Source organism: Podarcis melisellensis, assembly GCF_964234715.1.
Source record: "Podarcis melisellensis genome assembly, chromosome: 2".
Lineage (NCBI taxonomy): Eukaryota > Metazoa > Chordata > Lepidosauria > Squamata > Lacertidae > Podarcis > Podarcis melisellensis.
The window spans coordinates 4,908,644-4,928,669 of NC_138529.1; the positions used below are offsets into that span (position 1 = coordinate 4,908,644).

General features: G+C 46.2%; 1 protein-coding gene across 5 annotated transcripts in view; it reads left to right on the forward strand.

The window, feature by feature from the left end:
* Window positions 1–20,026, forward strand: part of LRP1 (LDL receptor related protein 1) — a 314,457-nt gene that overhangs the window by 250,347 nt on the left and 44,084 nt on the right. For all 5 annotated transcript variants that reach the window (XM_081900693.1, XM_081900695.1, XM_081900694.1 and 2 more), the window contains 14 exons: window positions 980–1,169; window positions 2,854–3,058; window positions 6,292–6,484; window positions 7,756–7,881; window positions 9,189–9,317; window positions 10,352–10,471; window positions 10,986–11,099; window positions 12,911–13,060; window positions 14,334–14,459; window positions 14,719–14,835; window positions 15,783–15,911; window positions 17,489–17,611; window positions 18,513–18,653; window positions 19,129–19,316. In XM_081900693.1, the coding sequence (XP_081756819.1) occupies window positions 980–1,169; window positions 2,854–3,058; window positions 6,292–6,484; window positions 7,756–7,881; window positions 9,189–9,317; window positions 10,352–10,471; window positions 10,986–11,099; window positions 12,911–13,060; window positions 14,334–14,459; window positions 14,719–14,835; window positions 15,783–15,911; window positions 17,489–17,611; window positions 18,513–18,653; window positions 19,129–19,316 (2,051 nt within the window). The remainder of the gene's footprint in view (window positions 1–979; window positions 1,170–2,853; window positions 3,059–6,291; window positions 6,485–7,755; window positions 7,882–9,188; window positions 9,318–10,351; window positions 10,472–10,985; window positions 11,100–12,910; window positions 13,061–14,333; window positions 14,460–14,718; window positions 14,836–15,782; window positions 15,912–17,488; window positions 17,612–18,512; window positions 18,654–19,128; window positions 19,317–20,026) is intronic.

Genomic DNA, 20,026 nt, shown 5'->3' on the forward strand with positions numbered 1-20,026 from the left:
CTGCCTCCTCCCATCACTTGGCCAATTTCCCAAATGGTAGTGTTTTGTCTTTCCCCCCAATGTGAATGGATATTCCACATGCCTCTTAAGAAAGAAAAAAGGATTAGCCCACCTGCTGCTCAAGTGGAGATCCAAGACTGATGTCTGATCAGTGGCATCGTCTGTAATGTATGCACCCTCTGTGACTGTTCATAAAAACTTTGATCTTGAATCAGTTCAGTGGGTTTAGCTTTCTGGATTGTTGTTGCTCTCTTGGCTGTTGATTGGTTTGGGCGGGAAGGCTAGCTCCTTATTTGTCACAGATTTCCCTCTCTGGAATATTTTCATGATTCTTTGGCCTCAAGGTGTCCTGAACAAGAGTGAGAGCAACTCACCAAGCAACCTTCCTTCATTTTAAAGGTTACACATGTGGGGATGCCAGCCATGAGCCTGTGATGAAGCTTCAGCTCGCATTTGTTCATGATCACCAGCAGGTCTGATGTAGCACAAAAGGAGAGCAAGCAAATAATTGGGGTAGTGCCTGAGAGCTTTGTGGAATTATGATTGGTGCTATTGTATAAGGGCTCGTAGAGAAAATAAGCCTTTGTAAGAGCAGGCCTAGGGAAAAACCAGGTAGCTCAATGAAGGCTTAGCTCCCACTAATGCAGCAGGACAGAGGGAGGAGTGAAGTGGCTGCAACTTTCTCACTGGGCACCAGTACACTTGCTCATTCATGGTAAGCCAAAGTTTGGCTTAGCGTTATGTGTGAACCACACTGTTTGCTCAGAAGCTTCTTTTGAGATCAAAGAAACACAGCAGTCAAGCTGGTTAAGCTGTGCTTAACGGATAGTCAGCAGAGCAGGGCTTGAGACAGATTTCTTGAGCAAACTGGGTGGGGAGAGCATAGAGTGGACATCTAGTTGCTAAAGCCTGAGAGTTAAAAGGCTGTGTAAGGAAACCACTATTTTGCTGAAGTTACACCGTGCTCTATCTTCTCCAGATGTTGGCTCTGTCGAGGGGCTGGCCTACCACCGAGGCTGGGACACTTTGTACTGGACGAGCTACACCACCTCCACTATCACCCGGCATACTGTGAATCAGACCCGCGAAGGAGCTTTTGAGAGAGAGACCGTCATCACCATGTCGGGGGATGACCATCCTCGGGCCTTTGTGCTGGATGAATGCCAGAAGTAGGTTCCAGTGTGCAAACCCTCGGAATCACTGGGGAATCTGGTTATTCTTATTTGTTGATTCATTTAAATGTTTTTATACTGAATGGCATGCAAACACTTGACCTTCAAGGGCTCCCATAGCAATTTACAATATTTATACAATACAGATCAGTTTTAGACAATGGTTAAGATTTAAAATCTACAGCATTCTTATCCAAACCATCAAGTTGAAAACCAAAATATTCACTAACCCAGCAAACTGTATATCTTTCTGAAAGGGAGTCAAGTGCACTTTTGGAGAAGGGAGTTCCAAAGAGGTACATCATAGAGAAGGCCTATGCACAGCCTCTCCCATTGGCATTCTATGGAGGGCCTTGTCATCTCAGTGCATGAGAGGGAACACAAAAGATAAAAGAAGATTATTGCATGTTATTTCATGTGTAAAAGAGCCTCAGTCTCTTGTATACATTCTTCCCAACATTTCACCTGGCATGGGAAACAGAAACTTTCACTTCAGTGTCTAATTAAGCTGGTTTATTTGTGCATTTGAACCCTAAAGTATGGCTAATATTGCCTATGGTTTGCTAACACATGCCAACCTCATAAATCATGGTTTGGTTGCTTCAGTAAGCCATAGTCAAATCTAACCACTTTTTCACCAAGTGGTGAAACTGTGATTAGTTCAAAACAGGAGGAAAAGCTGCTTGATCATATAATGATAAACCAAAGTTTAGCGAAACAGGCAGTGACCATTTTAGGTGCGTCCGATATGTGTGCAACCATGACCATGCACATTACGCCAAACCCGGAAGTGACCCGTAAACATCACAAAATGGGTGGGGCAGGCTTACACGGGCCCCATCAGCACGGGGGGGGGGGGTGCTGAACATAACCCCCATACAAATCGGTCATTGCCTGTACTTCTGATACACTGTGTTTTGTATACTTGTATATTTGTGAGTTGCTTTGAGACATTTTCTGTAGCATGTGACAAGTAAATGAAGTAAGTAAGTAAATTAAATAAACTGTAGACCATAGTTTTACACTACATTGGAACCACACCATGGGAAAATAGGTTCCTTCTGACACCCTTGACACAGGTCTGTTACTTCTTTAAAGGTCAGAACCAGTACTTTGAAGTGGGCCTGGAAACAAACTTGTAAGCAGTACTGTTCTTTTAAAATAAATGTGATTCCCTCTGACAAGCACACTTAGGGTGCTTAGCTACCACATTTTTGACCAGTGGTAGATTTGGAATGTTTTTCAAAGGCAGCCCTTATTAAAGCTCATTACATTTATTGACCCTAGAGAGAGTACCATGCCATGTATCAGGATAGCCAGAACCCTGTTCTCCAGGAAGGATGCAGTTTGTACACCTGAACATCCAGGTACAAAGCTTGAATGCATCCTCCACTCCCACCCCGAAAAACAGCCTTGGAACTCTCCCTTTTAAAGTACACAAGGCATCCTTTTTGTGTATACCCTGAGTGGTGATGTCTAGGCAGACTGGGAATGAATGTGAACTGAAAGTCTCAGGAACCACTGGAGTGAGCTTCCCTGGTTGCTTTGGACAAGCTTCGCTGTAAAACATCCCAGCCACAGCTGACCAAACAGTTTTTCAGAGTCAGAGAGGTGGTGGCAAAAAGCTTGCTCAAGGCATATGCATCTGCTCCTCAATAATCCATTTTCCCCTTCCCTTCAGCCTGATGTTTTGGACCAACTGGAATGAACAACACCCCAGCATCATGCGGGCTACACTGTCAGGTGCCAACATGATCACCATCATCGACAAAGACATTCGCACCCCCAATGGTCTGGCCATTGACCACAAGGCGGAGAAAATCTACTTCTCCGATGCCACACTGGACAAGATAGAGCGGTGTGAATACGACGGCACCAAGCGATATGTAAGTCAGCAGGGCTCCTTCCCAGGGGGTCTGGCGTCAGCAGGCTCTAAAGAAGAGGTGGTGAACCTGTGGCCCTCTGGCTGTTTGCTGCGCTACAACTCCCATCATTCGTTGCCTGTGGCTATACTGGCTGGGGTTGATGGGAGTTGGAGTCTTAGCAACACCTGGAGGACTATAGGTTGCCCATCTCTGCTATAAAGTCTCAGAAGTTAGTCACTTCTTGCCATTTGACCATGGGGTGTAGCAGACCATTTCTCACAGATGTGGAAATGGACCAGTATGAAGAAGCTCTTGTTTCTTTTTAGTCACTGAGGGACATGAAAGTCCACAGAGGGCACCCCACCCCCCCACTTCTTGTCCAGTACCTGGAGACAGTTGTTTTTGTGGTTTTTTAAGAAGTAGAAGACAGATTGAAAGAAGAATCACTACTCACATCTCACTTTTGCGTCTAGTTAAAAAAGTGGTGTAGGTTTCTGCATTGCTTTAAAAAACCTGCTAAATCGGTTTAATGAAAGGCAGCCATGGGAGAAACAAATGTCTATGTATACAAGCCTTTCTCAGCCTGGTGCCATCCAGCAGGTTTGGACTACAACTCCCATCAGCCCAAGCTCGCACAACCATGCTGGCTGGGTTTGATGGGACTTGTAGTCCAAGCAGTCACAAGGAAACCAGGTTGCGAAGGCTGATGCACACTATGGGAAGAGATGCCTCTTTCAAAGCACTTGCAATTCTGTTATAAACTACTGATTGTTTCCAGTCCATAAAACAGAGCTTTGAGTGGTAGTAAAACAGAGCACTTGTGTATTTGCTACCTCAATAATGGAGTGTTTTGTTTTGTGAAATATACACATCACGAATAATGGACAAACTTCCAGAGAGTCAGTGCAGTCGTATGTAGAGCCTAAGATCATGGTCTTTTGTCTTTCCTTCTGCATGGCTAGCATGGTCTTCAAGCTGCTCTCAGGTTTTGATCCTTGGCCATCATTGTTTTAATGTCTGGATATCATCTTGCTGACAGAATTAATAGTGTGTGTATCAGGCTCAGGGCAAATACTAAGGACCATGTATATATTTTATTACACTGAATAGCCTACGTTTTTTTCCAAAGAGCTCAAAGCATTGTATATGATTCCCCACGTCCCATTTCCCCCCCTAACAGCAACCATGTGAGGTAGATTAGCTTGGAAGAGAGTGATTGGGCCAAGGTTACCCAAGTAGGTTCAAACTTTAGATCATGTGATACCAGTTGTGTACCAGTTACATTAATTGTTTATTCATTCCCAGGCTCAATGTTTAAGTGTTTGTTTTGGGATTTAAAGACCAGGTTACATCTGCCTGTACCCATATGAACCTGCATGAGACTTGAGGCATCCACCTTTAACGACTGTCTGGTTGGCAGGTACTAGGGACAGAGCCTTTTCAGTGGGGACCCCACATCTTTGGAACTCCCTTAGGCAGTGCATATGGCTCCTTGTTGATGGTGGTAGTAATCGTAATAATAATAATTATTAATTATTGTTATTATTAACAGGAATTTTATTATTTGCACCCCGTCCATCCAGCTGGGTTGCCCCAGCCCCTCTGGGCAGCTTTCAACATATATAAAACATGACACATTAAAAAGCTTCCCTATACAGGGCTGCCTTTAGAGCACATTTTAAAGACTTCCCACCTCCCACCAGCTTGGTGTTCAGCTGATGGTTTAACACTCAGTTTCATGTTTATATGTGTATTTTAATGACTTTTGTTGGCTGCCTCAGGAGGGTTTCTACCATAAAATATGAGATCCAAATGTGTTAACTAAGTTAACTTAATTGTGACTGTGGATTTGGACACAGGCTCTCCCCCCCCCCCCCCGCTGTCCTTATCCAGTGCTCCAACCGATAGATCACTGGCTCTTTACCAAGTGGTAACCTACCATGAGACACATTTTACCACTCAGTAAACTGGGCATCTTGCCAGTATGGCTCATCTTGCAATAGGAACAGATTAGAAAGGAAGGAAGGAATTGGGACTAATTAATTATGGGGACGCAGGTGGCGCTGTGGGTAAAACCTCAGTGCCTAGGACTTGCCGATCGTATGGTCGGCAGTTCGAATCCCCGCGGCGGGGTGAGCTCCCGTCGTTCGGTCCCAGCTCCTGCCTACCTAGCAGTTCGAAAGCACGTCAAAGTGCAAGTAGATAAATAGGTACCGCTTTATAGTGGGAAGGTAAACAGCGTTTCCGTGTGCTGCGCTGGTGCTGGCTCGCCAGCTGCAGCTTCGTCACGCTGGCCACGTGACCCGGAAGTGTCTTCGGATGGCGCCGGCTTATGGCCTCTAGAGCGAGATGAGCACGCAACCCTAGAGTCGGACATGACTGGCCCGTACGGGCAGGGGTACCTTTACCTTTACCTTTAATTCTGTCTACTTGCATAGAAATTTGTGACTGAAGGGTCTCACTGTCTTGGTTAGGACCGTTCTAAGTTGTTGTTTCATAAAAAGCCTAAAATCTTCAAAGCACTTGTATGTATGTTGATGCATAACTTATTTTTATATTTACTTTTTGCACTTAAGTCCCACCTTTCCCTTATCATGGAGCCCCAGACAGCATATGTGTAGTTCCCAGGCAGTCTCTCATCCAGAAATTGACCCTACCCAGACCTACTTAGCTTCAGCAAGTTGGTGGCTTTCTGTGCCTTCAGACCAGACCCTGGGTCTAGCATTTTGGGCAGGCTCATAATCCATTTGCTTTAGCTGCATCATTTTAGAGAAGCCCCCCCCCCCATTTATGTGGTAGTTAAGTTCCAGGGATCATGCCTAAAGCCAAAATCACATACAGTCAGTGGCCTGTGGGATTGCCAAAGTCATTTTCCCCAGAACCCCTTTCTCCATAGATATAGAGATAGATAGATAGATATAGATATAGATAGATATATATGACTTGCCTAAAGCTGAATGCGCACAAGTTAAATGTGTGTATGTTGCAGGCTTACTGTAGTTCCCTGTCCTCAAGAACAATTGGAAAGGAAGGCAAAGGAAAATTAGAAGTAGTTGCTTGGACAAGGAGTCACAGTGCACAAACCACACTAAAGCAAGCTGGTTACAGCTGATAATGATATGATAGCATATGAATACACTAGTTAGTCCCGTGCTGAGAGGTGCATGTGAAGCTACCACTGATGTATGCGCTTGGTCAGTAGCTGTGGCCATTGTCTCTCTCCTCCCCACTAACATTGTGGTGATCCCCAACAGGTGATATTGAAGGCAGAACCAGTGCACCCCTTTGGCCTGGCCGTCTATGGCGACTACATCTTCTGGACAGACTGGGTGCGCCGTGCTGTGCAGCGTGCCAACAAATATGTGGGCTCCGACATGAAGCACCTGCGCATTGACATCCCCCAGCAACCCATGGGCATCATTGCTGTGGCCAATGACACCAACAGCTGTAAGGAAAACACCTTGCCTCTTGGGGGGGGTGGCGCAGTTGGAGAGTGACCCCTTTGGAAAACACAAGATGGGTTGAATGGTGCTCCTCTCTTCGTTTACCCTCCAGTTCTCCTGTGTTCCTTGTAGGCTCTCAAATTGTCACCTTCCTCAGCGATTCGGAAGGAGAAGTGGCCCTTTCTTTCTCTCTGGCCCTCAGCAGAACTCTTAGAGCCACCTGCATCTACCCACATAGCTTGCTCTGTTGTTCATCCACAGTGCTGGTGCAACCCTTGTTCTTTCTCTGATGGAGATTTGTTCCATTTTGGCAAGTGGAGCATATTGCATCCCTTAGGCCAGTGATGGCCAAACTTGGCCCTCCAGCTGTTTTAGGACTACAATTCCCATCATCCTTGACCACTGGTCCTGTTAGCTAGGGATGATGGGAGTTGTAGTTCTAAAACAGCTGGAGGGCCAAATTTGGCCATCACTGCCTTAGGCTATATGATAGATTGCCATTTCTTTGGCTCAGCTACGCACACCCAAGAGGGAGGGAGGGAGGGAGGGAGCGCACAGACAGGTGTCCACTGGGATGCAAACTGTGCAAATAAATATCCACCTAGCCCAACACAGCAGCCCCCCCCCCCAGGAAGTAACACATGAAAGACACAGTAGTGTTAGTCTTCAGCTGTTACTTCCTCTCCCACCTCCATATCTGGTAGTTAGAGAGATGTTTTTTCTAAACATGGAGGCTCCATTCTGAACTAACATAAATAATAGACATTCTGAGCTATCATAAATAATATACATGGTTACGTCTCTTTTCCCATGAGTTTAATCCTTTTTATGCTAGTGACTCACACAGGTTAATTTTGTTCTGCAAAAGCAAGTGTTCCCATGCGCCCAGCTGCAGAGTAGAGGGAGGAGGGTGACCTAGTCTGGAGCGACCTGTGGCTCTTGTATGACAGCACCAGGGTTCAGTTCCAACACATTGTGTCTATGTGATGGTTAGAGCTTTCAGCCTTGAGCTCATCATTCAAGAAGGTTGCCAAATGGTGTGAGGCTGCAGCATAAAAACAGAGAGGTGGTGGTCAGACTTTGGCCACAGTTCTCTGCATGTTTACTTGGGAGTAAGTTCCAGAGAACTTAGCTGGGCATGCTTCCAAGTAAATATACACAGGGTTGGGCTGTAGAACTTCCTTTGTGCCTCTCAGACCAGACTGTTCAACCCATATTCTCCCAACTCTGATTTTGCTGTAGCTGTTTCTCTTCCATTCTGACTCTTCTTCCCAGGTGAGCTCTCTCTGTGCAGAGCAAACAATGGTGGTTGCCAGGACCTATGCCTTCTCTCAGCCAAGGGTGAAATCTCCTGTTCTTGTCGCGGTGACAAGATCCTTCAGGAAGATCTTACTTGCAAAGGTGAGCACCCATATGTTGCACTTGTATGGGGCATATGAAGGTCATATGGTTGTGTCTGTTTCCACGAGATACTTCCATGCTAAGGGGCATGGTAGGGCAAAAACTAGAGTGCTGTGCACAGGCTGGAGGAAAAGGGAGGGGTTGTTTGTTATATTTCCAGATCCGGATCATCTCCTCTGTTTTGACCATGGAATTACATGTTGATATTTTACAGCATTGGTAGTTGTACACCTTAGCAGAAATGAACAAAGCAATTTCTACACACATGCAAACCCATGGGCTCTGCCACCCACTAATCTACCAGTCTGGCAGGTCTCATGGGCCCCAGGTCTGTAGTATTGCATGAAACATCCTTTGTCTGGAAATGCGTGTAATATGTAGCTGTGTTTGTGGGATTACAGCAGTTCCAGAATATAAGCAGGGCAACAGCTTCAGTATTTTGTGCAGACCAAAAGTGATTGATCTGGCAATTAAATAATTAATATGAACTCATTTATGTGCAAAAGAAGTTAGAGTGGAATGCAAAAAGGTACAGAAAAAATATCAACTTCAGGCTTCACTTCTGGCAGAAGACTGGCCCTCCACCAATAACAGCTGCTGGATAGCTCAGTTGGTAGTGCATGAGACTCTTAATGTCAGGATCATGAGCCTCATGTTGGACAAAAGCTTCCTGTATTGTTAGATGACCCTTGTGGTCCCTTCCAACTCTACAGTTCTATGATTCTAAGTAAAACACAGCTGTGAATATTGCCCCCTTTTTAGAAGTTTATTTGGGATGCATGAATCTCTCTGTGCTCTTGATGCCACTAGTTCCTCGTCATAGGAACACAAACAAGAGCCCTGCTGGATTAGACCTCTCTAGGTCAGCGTCTCACAGTGGCCAGCCAGACACCATGGGGAGACCATAAGCAGGACATGAGCACATCATAAATGTGACTTGTGCAGAGGGTCATAGTGAATACATATAAATATTCTGTGGTGACTTTTGTTCATATGCCAGTACTTCTTAGAAGCTTAGGTTATTAAATGGTATATAAATACCTCAATTAATCAACTAATTAATTATATTCCCATTAAAGCAAAATATTACTTTGACCTGATAACCCTCACCCCACCCTCCATCCCCACCCCCACTATTCTGAAGGTGCCTTTCACTTGCTGGTACCAGTTCCAGCATTTCCCCCTCCCAGATGTCAGGTGCAAGTGTACAGGTGGTTGTGAACATGAGACACATCTGAAACAGTCTCCTGTGAAATGAAATGCTGGGCTCATTTTGCTTACACTCATCCCTGTTCTCCCTCCCTTAGCGCCCAACTCCACCTGTAACGTGCTCAATGAGTTTGAGTGTGGAAATGGTGACTGCATTGATTTCAGCCACACCTGTGACGGCGTGGCCCACTGCAAGGACAAGTCGGATGAGAAGCAGTCCTACTGCAGTAAGGCTCCTTCCTGTGCTCCTCCTGCTTTGCTTCTTTCCTCCCTCTGCCTATGGATACATTGGATGCTTCCCCTTGCACCCATGGGGGCTAATAATGTGGCTTGCACCAAGGGGCTGGGTGCCACTTTTCCTTGTTCCTCGGACCATTTGGGGGGAAAGAATCCTTCCCATGGTTAACATGAGAGAAGTGGCTTGGCTTGGCTGGAGTGCTGCCCTTCTTGTATCCTTGGGAGAAAGCAGAGTTCTTAAGGTCTAAAGCTCTACACACAGCTGTTGTGATCCCCCCTGAGCTCTATGGATGAAGGGCAGTATACAAAATTAATAAAGAAGAACTACTACTCTCTGTAGTTTACAGAGAGTAATGCAAAGGTCCTTTGCATTACTCTCTGTAAACTACAGCGCTCTCTCTCTCTCTCTCTCTCTCTCTCTCTCTCTCTCTCTCTCTCTGACTGATAGATATGTCAGTCAAGTAAAATTTCCCACACAAATGGTTTTTGCTCTTTTTTACAGCATTAGTGGTCTCATTTGCAAAGTAGCATCTTAGGGGGACATAGCCATTATCACTCCTGTGTTGTGAGAATGGGGCTGCTAAAGCCCTGCTGGATCAAACCAAATGCCTGTGCTTTCCACATTGGCCACATTGGGAAGCTCACAGACAGGCTTGAGCAGGTAATAGCCCTCCCTCCAGCAGTTGGTCTTCAGGTGAATTGTGAGTTCCAGCAGATGAAGAATACAATAAGTCCTGCCTTATAATCTGCTTCTCTTTGCCACAGCCCACATTGTGCTGAGCAGGTGGGAGAAGGGCCCTCTTTGCCACTCTACACCCAGATATTTCCATTGGGCAGAAAACACTTGGTGCAGGGACATGTTTAGAGTCTGCTTTAAGAAACTTTAATGTGGCTGAAATCTACATAAGCCTTCTCAGTGGGACTCTGCTAGGTTGAATTCCATGCATCCATTCATGCATTCATTCATTCTCTCTTGTGTGTGGTCCTTTTGCACAAATACTCACTCATACGTTTTATGTTGCAGACAACCGCAAATGTAAGAAGGGCTACCTGCACTGCACCAACAAGCGTTGTGTGCACAGCAGAGACTGGTGCAATGGGAGGGACGACTGCGGGGACAACTCAGATGAAGTGCCTTGCAACAGTAAGTGCTGTCCAGGAGGGCTACCCCTGCTAGCTGTCAAGGTTAAGGGACGAGGAAAAGGTTTCATTGTGTTCCCCTGCTCTACTAAGCATTTGTTTGCACTAGCCTTACGGAGCTGCAGTTTGGCTTCCCTGTTACATTGTGTTACCTAATACTTAATGCTTAATGCAGAGCAGCAGACGCAAGACTTAACCACGGAGAGTGCTCATCCCTTGTTGGTTGTCTTCATCCTGATTCATGCACAGAGAAACAGTGGTTTAGCTTGACAAGCTAAGCCCTGTCCTCAGAGGACATTATTCAGCTCTCTAAAGTACCTTATCCTGTTGCCAGCATATTGGTGGGGAGAGTGTTGGATTTAGACGAGAGTTAGAAAGCCACATCAAGTCTGTCAGCCTAGCCTCCCTCACAGGGTTGTTGTGGGGCCATGTATGCTGGTCTGAACTCATTGGCACCAGATTGGCATACAAAATGGATGTGATGATGGCGATGATAACATGCTACCCATTCATTTCAGAGACTAGCTGTGCTGCCACAGAGTTTCGTTGCCGGGACGGGACTTGCATCAGTAACTCGAGCCGCTGCAACCATCAAATAGACTGTGAGGATGCTTCAGACGAGATGAACTGCTGTGAGTGTTACGCGGGCATGTGAAATGCAGTGGCACACACTTTTCTACAGGTTCCCCCCACCCCACACTTCTCTCTCGCATATCAGCTGTTTTCCAGTTGGCCAGGGCCAATCCATTCTGCTCTTCCCTCAAGAAAGAGAGTCCCTGTCGCTTCCCAGCCCCTTCCCCATTGAACATCAGCTGACATGTCTGCTCTTGGCAGCTCATCCATGGCAGGCATTTAGCTGAGTGCTTTGTGGCAGTCTTGAAAGAAGTTGGATGAAGAACTGCGTGTGTGTGTGTGTGTGTGTGTGTGTGTGTGTGTGTGTGCAAAGCAGGTGAAGATGCAGATTGGGAGGGAAAAAACCATGCAGCTCTGTTAGAAAAGGGCAGCCACAGAATCATAGAATGTTATAGTTCAAAGGAACTTAGAGGTGATCTAATCCTGGCTCCTGCTCAGTGCAGGAATCTTCCTGCTGCAGCATCCCTGCCACATGAAAAGAAAGAGGCAAGAGGAAAAGAGCCAGGCAATATGCATCTGCACTGCCGTTAGGTTCGGGGTGCAGAAGCTGTGGCTCTCCAGACATCATTGCACTCTTAGCTTCCAGCTTGCATGGCCTGCAGTCAGGGAGGATCAGAGTTGTAGTTCAGCAACACCTGGAGGGCCACAGATCCCCCATCCCTGCAGCAGGGACTCTGGAGTTGCGTATGAAACTTAGAACATCCCAAAATTTCCACCAGAGGTTCCCAAAGTAATCAGCAGGGTAGACTAGTGTGCCACAAGGAAGACTGAATTGTAGGTTGAAAACCTAAGTCACTGGACCACATTGAATACACTGACCACTCCAGCACCTGTTGTAGCATTCTTCAACCTTGCAGGATCATCTTATCCCACATATGCCCACTGTTGCAAATGCCATACTCATTCCCCAGTTATGAGAAAGCAAACTTTTAATGTGGCAGAACCTGTGCTTTGGAACTTCCTGCCTATTGACACGAGGCAAGCACCTTCCCTTTTGGGCACCTATTTAAAGTACACATAGATGTTGGCATGTTTTTAATCTTTGTTACTGATAATTTTAATTATTTATAAATGTTTTAAATTAATTTAAACTGGATTTGTTGATAATTTTTTGTAAACCACTTAGAGATTTTACTACAATTATGTGGGGGGTGTAAAATACAATTTTAATATATGTATGTATATCTATTTATTGAAACTTTGGCTTCCCAGATGTTGTTGGACTGCAACTCTCATAATCCTGAGCCAACTTGGCCAATGGTCAGGGATGATGAAAATTGTAGTCCAACATCTGGGGACTCAAGGTTGAAGAACACTGGCCTTTTGGATTGGGAAGTTCCCACACAGTATTGATTCCCCACTCCCACCCCCGCTAAACCATGAGTGGCAACATCATCCAGAGGAAAGGGAATGTTCCCTGCCACAGCCTGTACTGCAGGTGTCAGGCACAGAGGAATCCTAGAAGCATTACTGTTACTATCCGGTCCTATCCCTGATCTTTGTCCAATAGGGTTAAAGGAGAGGTGGTATACTGGGAGGCAGTATTCACTGGGCCAGCCACTCCTCTTTTTGTTGTTCTGGCAGTTGAGTGAGAAAAAATATGCATGTGCATGTGTACATCTTTTTGAGTAGAGTATGTCAAAAAAATTAAAGACTGCAGCCCCAGCTATCAAAAGTCTGAGAAACACTGTTTTGCAGCCCTAAAATTTGGCACACCTGCTGTTGGAATGGTTTACACAAAATAAGTGCCATTCTATCATGATTCACACACAGTTTACATGACTGCACGATTTGTTTCGTCTCTTAATAGCCACCACGGACTGCAGCAGCTTTTTCAAACTGGGAGTAAAAAGTACCGCCTTTCAGAAGTGTGAGCACACATCCATGTGCTATGTTTCATCCTGGTTGTGTGATGGCAGCAATGACTGTGGAGACTACTCAGATGAGCAGAACTGCCCAGGTGAGCTGAATGTCTGAGACTAGCCCTTGGACTGGCAGGCCTTGGGCCTTGGGGGGACAGAGGGGACACTTCGACTTGGAGAGAGATGGAAGCCTTGCTTTTAAGCTGAAGGAGAAATCCTCCTCTGGTTGGCATCTTCTGGCCTTTATACACCTTCCTTTCAGGGAAGCCAGATAAAATGGGGAAATCCAAACTGAGCAGTAGCTTCCAAACAGTGTGATGTTCCTCACCCTTATTTCAAGAAGAAAAGGAGGACTACCTTCTTCCATATCAGCTCAGTATTTGTTTTCATCAAATCACAGAATTGTAGAGTTGGAAGGGGCCATGAGGATCATCTAGTCCAACCCCCTGCAATGAAGGAATCATTTTCCCAACATGGGGCTCCAACCCAAAAACCTGAGATTAAGATCTGGGCTGCATCAATAGGAGTATAGCATCTAGATCAAGGGAAGTAATAGTGCCACTGTATTCTGCTCTGGTCAGACCTCACCTGGAGTACTGTGTCCAGTTCTGGGCACCACAGTTCAAGAAGGACACTGACAAACTGGAACGTGTCCAGAGGAGGGCAACCAAAATGGTCAAAGGCCTGGAAACGATGCCTTATGAGGAACGGCTAAGGGAGCTGGGCATGTTTAGCCTGGAGAAGAGGAGGTTAAGGGGTGATATGATAGCCATGTTCAAATATATAAAAGGATGTCACATAGAGGAGGGAGAAAGGTTGTTTTCTGCTGCTCCAGAGAAGTGGACACGGAGCAATGGATCCAAACTACAAGAAAGAAGATCCCACCTAAACATTAGGAAGAACTTCCTGACAGTAAGAGCTGTTTGACAGTGGAATTTGCTGCCAAGGAGTGTGGTGGAGTCTCCTTCTTTGGAGGTCTTTAAGCAGAGGCTTGACAACCATATGTCAGGAGTGCTCTGATGGTGTTTCCTGCTTGGCAGGGGGTTGGACTCGATGGCCCTTGTGGTCTCTTCCAACTCTATGATTCTAAGAGTTTAATCTGACTGAGCTATCACACTATTAACGGGTGGGAGAAGGAGGAAAATAAAAATAAACCAAGGAACGGCTGTGGAACTGCAATATTTACTGTTGTTGACTCCCCTGCTTGTAAGGTGAAATGTACAAGAATCGCTGGTTACTGCCTGTTTTGTAATTTCTTGCTTTTAAATTAAAACCCTTAAAATGGTGGTGGTGGGGATATATCTCTAGGTGACTTCCATCACTCCCTGATTGATTGATTGATTCTCTCTCCTTCTTCCCTGCCTTCCCCAGGTATTGTGAGAAAATCCAAGTGCCCAGCCAACTACTTTGCCTGCCGCAGTGGGAGATGCATCCCCATGACATGGACCTGTGATAAAGAGAACGATTGTGAAAATGGCGAGGATGAGACACACTGCAGTAAGTGTTGCACCTGCACCGTGACTGTGAGCAATAGGATTGGTTCCTGCAGCCAGGAATTTTAGAGTTGGAAGGGACAGTGGAAGTGATCTAGTCCAAATGCCTTGCTCAGTGCAAGATCCAATGATTAATAGATATTTAAATAGCATTATTATTTATTGTGCAAAAATGCTGGAGAAGCGATTGGGAATTAGAACTCTTTTCAAATCCTTAGGGTGGTTTAGGTTTTGGTTACAGAACTGCCTGTTTCCCCCCCCAGATAAGTTATGCGTCCCAGTGATGTTTGAATGCAAGAATCACCGGTGCATCTCCAAGCAGTGGGTGTGTGACGGTGCGGATGATTGTGGAGATGGCTCTGACGAGGACCACCGTTGCAGTAAGCCTTCACTTCCATTTCAGGAGGGAGAGAGGGAGTGAAGATGGGAAAGCATTCTGGGTCTTAATAATAGAATTGTGGAAGGACTTTTTTAAAAAAAATGTCATTGTATCCAGGTCTTTGCCACAAAGCAAGGCCATCTATCCACTGGCCCCTCCTCACCTTCCAAATAACAGCATATGCACCCCTGATCACAGTGAAGAAGAAGAAGAAGAAGGAAGGGCTGTGATGCAAAGGAGGCGTCATTATAGGACAAATACTTTGGGATAGCATGCACAAATGTACCAAGCTTCAGTACTGCAGTGGGAAGCATAAATAATTTTGAGGTCATGTGACCTGGGGGTAGGGTGGGGGTGGGATAATTTCCAGAGACCACCTCCAGCAAAAAAACAAACAAACCATTGAGTCACCTGAGAGGAAATTAGCAGTGTGAGCTTCAATACCAGCATCCTGTTCCAGGCTGGAGCAGTTCCTGATGAAGAAAAGCCCTCCAGCTCTGGAAGGAAGGTGGTTTTCTGGCAGGCCAGAGCAAGGAAGGACTGGGTCCTGGTTCCCCACCCCTGCTCCCCATTTATTTATTTCCTCCCACCCAGCCATGCATGCAGCAGGTTTTCCTCGCCTATCAGGCTTTGGGAAGAAGGCACAGGGGCTCTGGGAATATCCTAGAGCCCCCATGCCTCCTTCCCAGAGCTCCATGCCTCCAGGAGCTTTCCAGAGCCAAATAAGCAGCCCTCCACCTTGTGGGGGATGGCAGTCCTGGGGGTTCCTGGCTTTACACAATTTCGTCTTTACAGGTGGACCCCCGGAACAGAACCCTCACAAAAGGTGCCAGTTGCCTGTAGAGAGCAGCAGCAACCTCCTTCTACCTGAGTACTTATTTTGACTCTGTTGAGTAATCGTCAGTCTCTTTACATATCCCTTTTGATCGGTGGCTTCTGCTCCTCCAGGTCACAGCACTTGTGCTGCAGGCTCCTTCCAGTGCCCAAACAGCTACGTGTGTGTCCCAGAACGCTGGCTGTGCGATGGGGACAAAGACTGCAACGATGGAGCTGATGAGAGTGTGGCTGCTGGCTGCTGTGAGTGCTCAGATTCTGATCATGATCACATGTCGGATGGTTTCTTGCTGACTTATTCCACTAGTTCCCTCAGACTGGCTTGGGTTGTGTTGCATTTTCCCTTTTCCTCTTCAGTATACTCTCCTTGGTGCTGAGTGGGAATATGGGTTAGTGTTAAAGACACCGGGAAGGAGAGAGAAAAGGGATTCAGTGGTAGGTACGAAATCCTCCCTAGTGGCACGTCACTGGCCCAGTTCACATGCCACAGTAAACCATAGTTGATGGTTTAACACAGAAACACCTGCCCGGGCAGTCTGTCTCTTCCCCGCAAACATATCACGTCCAGTACTATTCCAGATCTCCTATTTTGATATATCTGCCTCTGTGCTGCGTTACATTCCTCTCAGCTTCTTTGTAGCCTGGGTTCCTTCCATGGTTACAGAGTAGACTGCATTTTTATCAGTCTGAAGAGTCATAAATTACAATTCCTGCATTTCGTCCTCCAGCAACCACTCAACGATGTACCGAGACAATCACAATCACAAATCAAATAAGCATTCAGTCAGTAGCCAAACAATCCCACACTTCACAACACTTACCTCTTCTCATTAATGAGGAGAGGGCAGAAAAAAGCAAAGCCAGAAATCTCAATGTAACATTAAACCATCTGCCCTCCTCCTTCTCCATTCTGCTGCAGGGATTTCCCCTCAAGACTTTAAAATTCCATTTAAATGCCTTTAGAAATTTCAATTCTTACACAACAGCTGATTAAGTCACAGCCTGCATTACATGTCTTGTCCAGTGAGTGATTCTTAGTTTTACCCAATTAGTCAAATTGAAGGAGGAATCTTTCCATTCATTTTGGCAGCCATTCTTTGGCAGAGGATTTGCTCCCGGCGTCCCCCTCATTCTGCGTCTGTGGGTGCTATAGCCTCCCCGATTCTTCCCAGGGAGGTCTGGGAGAGGTCATGCCTCATTCTCTCCTTCCCCTCTGTCAGAATTTATTTACAACCCCCAGAGGGACTGTAACTGTTTGTTAGGAACGTTCAATGTCCAGGGATGTTAAGGTAAAGGTAAAGGTACCCCTGCCCGTACGGGCCAGTCTTGACAGACTCTGGGGTTGTGCGCCCATCTCACTTAAGAGGCCAGGGGCCAGCGCTGTCCGGAGACACTTCCGGGTCACATGGCCAGTGTGACATCGCTGCTCTGGCGAGCCAGAGCTGCACACGGAAACGCCGTTTACCTTCCCGCTGGTAAGCGGTCCCTATTTATCTACTTGCACCCGGAGGTGCTTTCGAACTGCTAGGTTGGCAGGCGCTGGGACCGAGCAGCGGGAGCGCACCCCGCCGCAGGGATTCGAACCGCCGACCTTTCGATCGGCAAGTCCTAGGCGCTGAGGCTTTAACCCACAGCGCCACCTGTGTCCCAGGGATGTTATAAATGTTAAAAATGATGTGTGATGCTCTTTAAAGTTTGAAAGGAGTACATTTTACATGCTACAAAACTAGTAAATGTCCAAATGGTTATTTAATCAGAGGGCCTGGGTTGCAAAAGAGAATAAGGAATGTGACTACACATGTTGTGATGTCTGATTTCAGTGTACAACAACACATGTGACGAACGGGAGTTCATGTGCACCAACCGGCAGTGCATCCCCAAACATTTTGTGTGTGATCATGACCAAGACTGCGCGGATGGCTCTGATGAAGCCCCAGATTGTGGTGAGTACAGACCTAGAACAAGAAAGTAGGCAAAACCCTCCAAGTATTCTCCAGTTCGGGTTTTTGGATTGAAAGTAGATATTTCAGGGTAAGGGGGATATTTCTGGAAAAGCATAGTGTGCTTGTTGCCACTGTTTCCCCGCATGTTAATTTATTTATTTTTCATGGAGTCTCTTGGGTGATTCCATACGGTTGGGGGATCGCATAGTAAATGGATGGTGTCCCAGTGCTACATAGCCAATCAGACTGGCAAGCACAGCTGGCTGGAAGTGAGAGCAAGGGAGGACAGTGTAAATGACTGGGGTTCAAAAAGTGGTTCTCTGAGGTCTCCAGTTGTTGTTTTTCATTTGTCAGCTCTCAGAGACTGTCTAGCCTTCTGTGGTTTGCCCTCCCATCACCACTGTGACCTTTGGTCATGGGGGCTGACAGTGTGTCCCAGTTTCAGCCTCTATTATCCCTGATGACTTTGTAATGGTGTGCCAATCTGCACTCATATGAGTAGCAAGGCTGGGAAAGCTTCTGCTGAGCCTCTGCAAACCCAGCCAGGTTTAACATAAGTTCTGAGCTTGATGGACAATCACTTGAGCTCGGATTCTTCTGAGTGGGCAGATGGTTAGTAGTTGTTTTTCTGAATAATTCCCATGCTTGGATTTTATTGGTTTTTTATGGTTCTTTGTTTTTTTCAATTTCCTATTTTTTTATTAGACTGTTTTGGACTGTGGGTGCCTGGACCTCAGGGCCCCCTGGAGATGCTCCAGTGATAGGATGTATCCCGATTTACTTTGCCTTCACATACATCTTGACTCTCATATCGTTAGAGCTTGTTACATAGTAAGAAGAGGCTCATGTTTTAGCACAGCCTGACTTTCCCATCTCCCCCACCTTCCCTCTTTCCCCTCAGAGTACCAGACATGTGGCCCCAACGAGTTCCGCTGTGCCAATGGCCGCTGCCTGAGCAACAAGCTTTGGGAATGTGACGGCGAGTTTGACTGCCATGACCAGTCCGATGAAGCCCCAAAGAATCCCCGCTGCTCTAGTCCTGGTAGGCTTTGTGATGGGTAGGGAGAGGCCTGACTGCTTGCGGTTTATTGTCTTTATTTTGCATTTAATTCCAGCCTCCCCACACCTTCCATTGGTCATGAGATGTGTTGCAGTCTACACTTGAATTCTTAATTGTAATATTTTGATATTGCAGTCATTTTATGATGAATATTATGAAACTGTTCTGAGTTGTATTTGTGCATATGAATATTACATGCAGTGTGTGTGTGTGTGTGTGTGTTTTCTCATGCTTTCCGGCATGAAACCCATTGAGTGTGTCTGTGGAAAAGCAGTACACAAGGTGGGACTGTGGTAGGGAGTAGACCAGCCACATTTAGAGTGCTTCTGTTCATTCACATGTGGTGGGGTAGCTTTTAGGTTGTGTGGACAGAATCATGTCTGGTCCATCAGGAAGGGTGGGTGTGGAAAGACCATCCCTGGCATCTCCTTTCTAAGTCTTCCCTGTCTAATTCCAGAGAGCAAATGCAATGACACCTTTTTCCTGTGCCGTAATGGGCAGTGCATCTCCAACGACCTGCTCTGTGACAACCAGAACGACTGTGGTGACGGTTCTGATGAGCTGAACTGCTTCATCAATGAGTGTCTCAACAAGAAGCTAAGTGGCTGCTCCCAGGAATGTGAAGACCTCAAGATAGGCTACAAGGTTGGGCCTGGTAGTTCATTCTCCTTCTCTGGTGGTCGTACTTAGTTGTGGTGTGCTTTTTCTGGAGAAGGCTGTTGTGGTGTGCTTTTTCTGGAGAGCCACTGAGTGCAGCTTTGCCATCACCATTATTGTGGCAGTTCCCCCCCTTAAGCCGGTGAGGCTACAAGGTGATGCTGTGTCTGGGACAGCCCTCCCACCAGGTGGGGCAAGGTGGCAGGTTTTACAGGGGTTGCTATTAAACAGCAGCAAATTGTCAACTGTTTGGCTTGTATGCATTTTTTGCCAGAGGGATAGGGCTTAGTTCACTTGGGAACAGCCCTTTGCTTGTCGTATAGAAGGTCTCAGGTTTATTTTTTGGGACCTGAACAAAAAACTTTGCTGCTATGCCAGTTGCATCTGCCCAAAGAGGAAGGCAGGGGAGGGAGAAAGGGAATCATGGCTAAATTGCATTTTCTATAAACGTGAAAACTAGAAACTTAACTTCAAATAAATAAATAAATCTCACATTCCCTTGGTTTTATCTCAAAATGTGTATTATAAAAAGAGGCCTGTGGTAGGGCAGGGCACTATATTCTGTCCAGCCTGAGAACAGGGTGTCAGAGCACAATTCCCATGTCTGTGTGAATGGGTGGAGGCATGCCTCTTAACCCGCATTGAATAGAGGTGGGTGTCACTGCCTATAAACCTGTCATGACTTTCTGCTGCCCCCT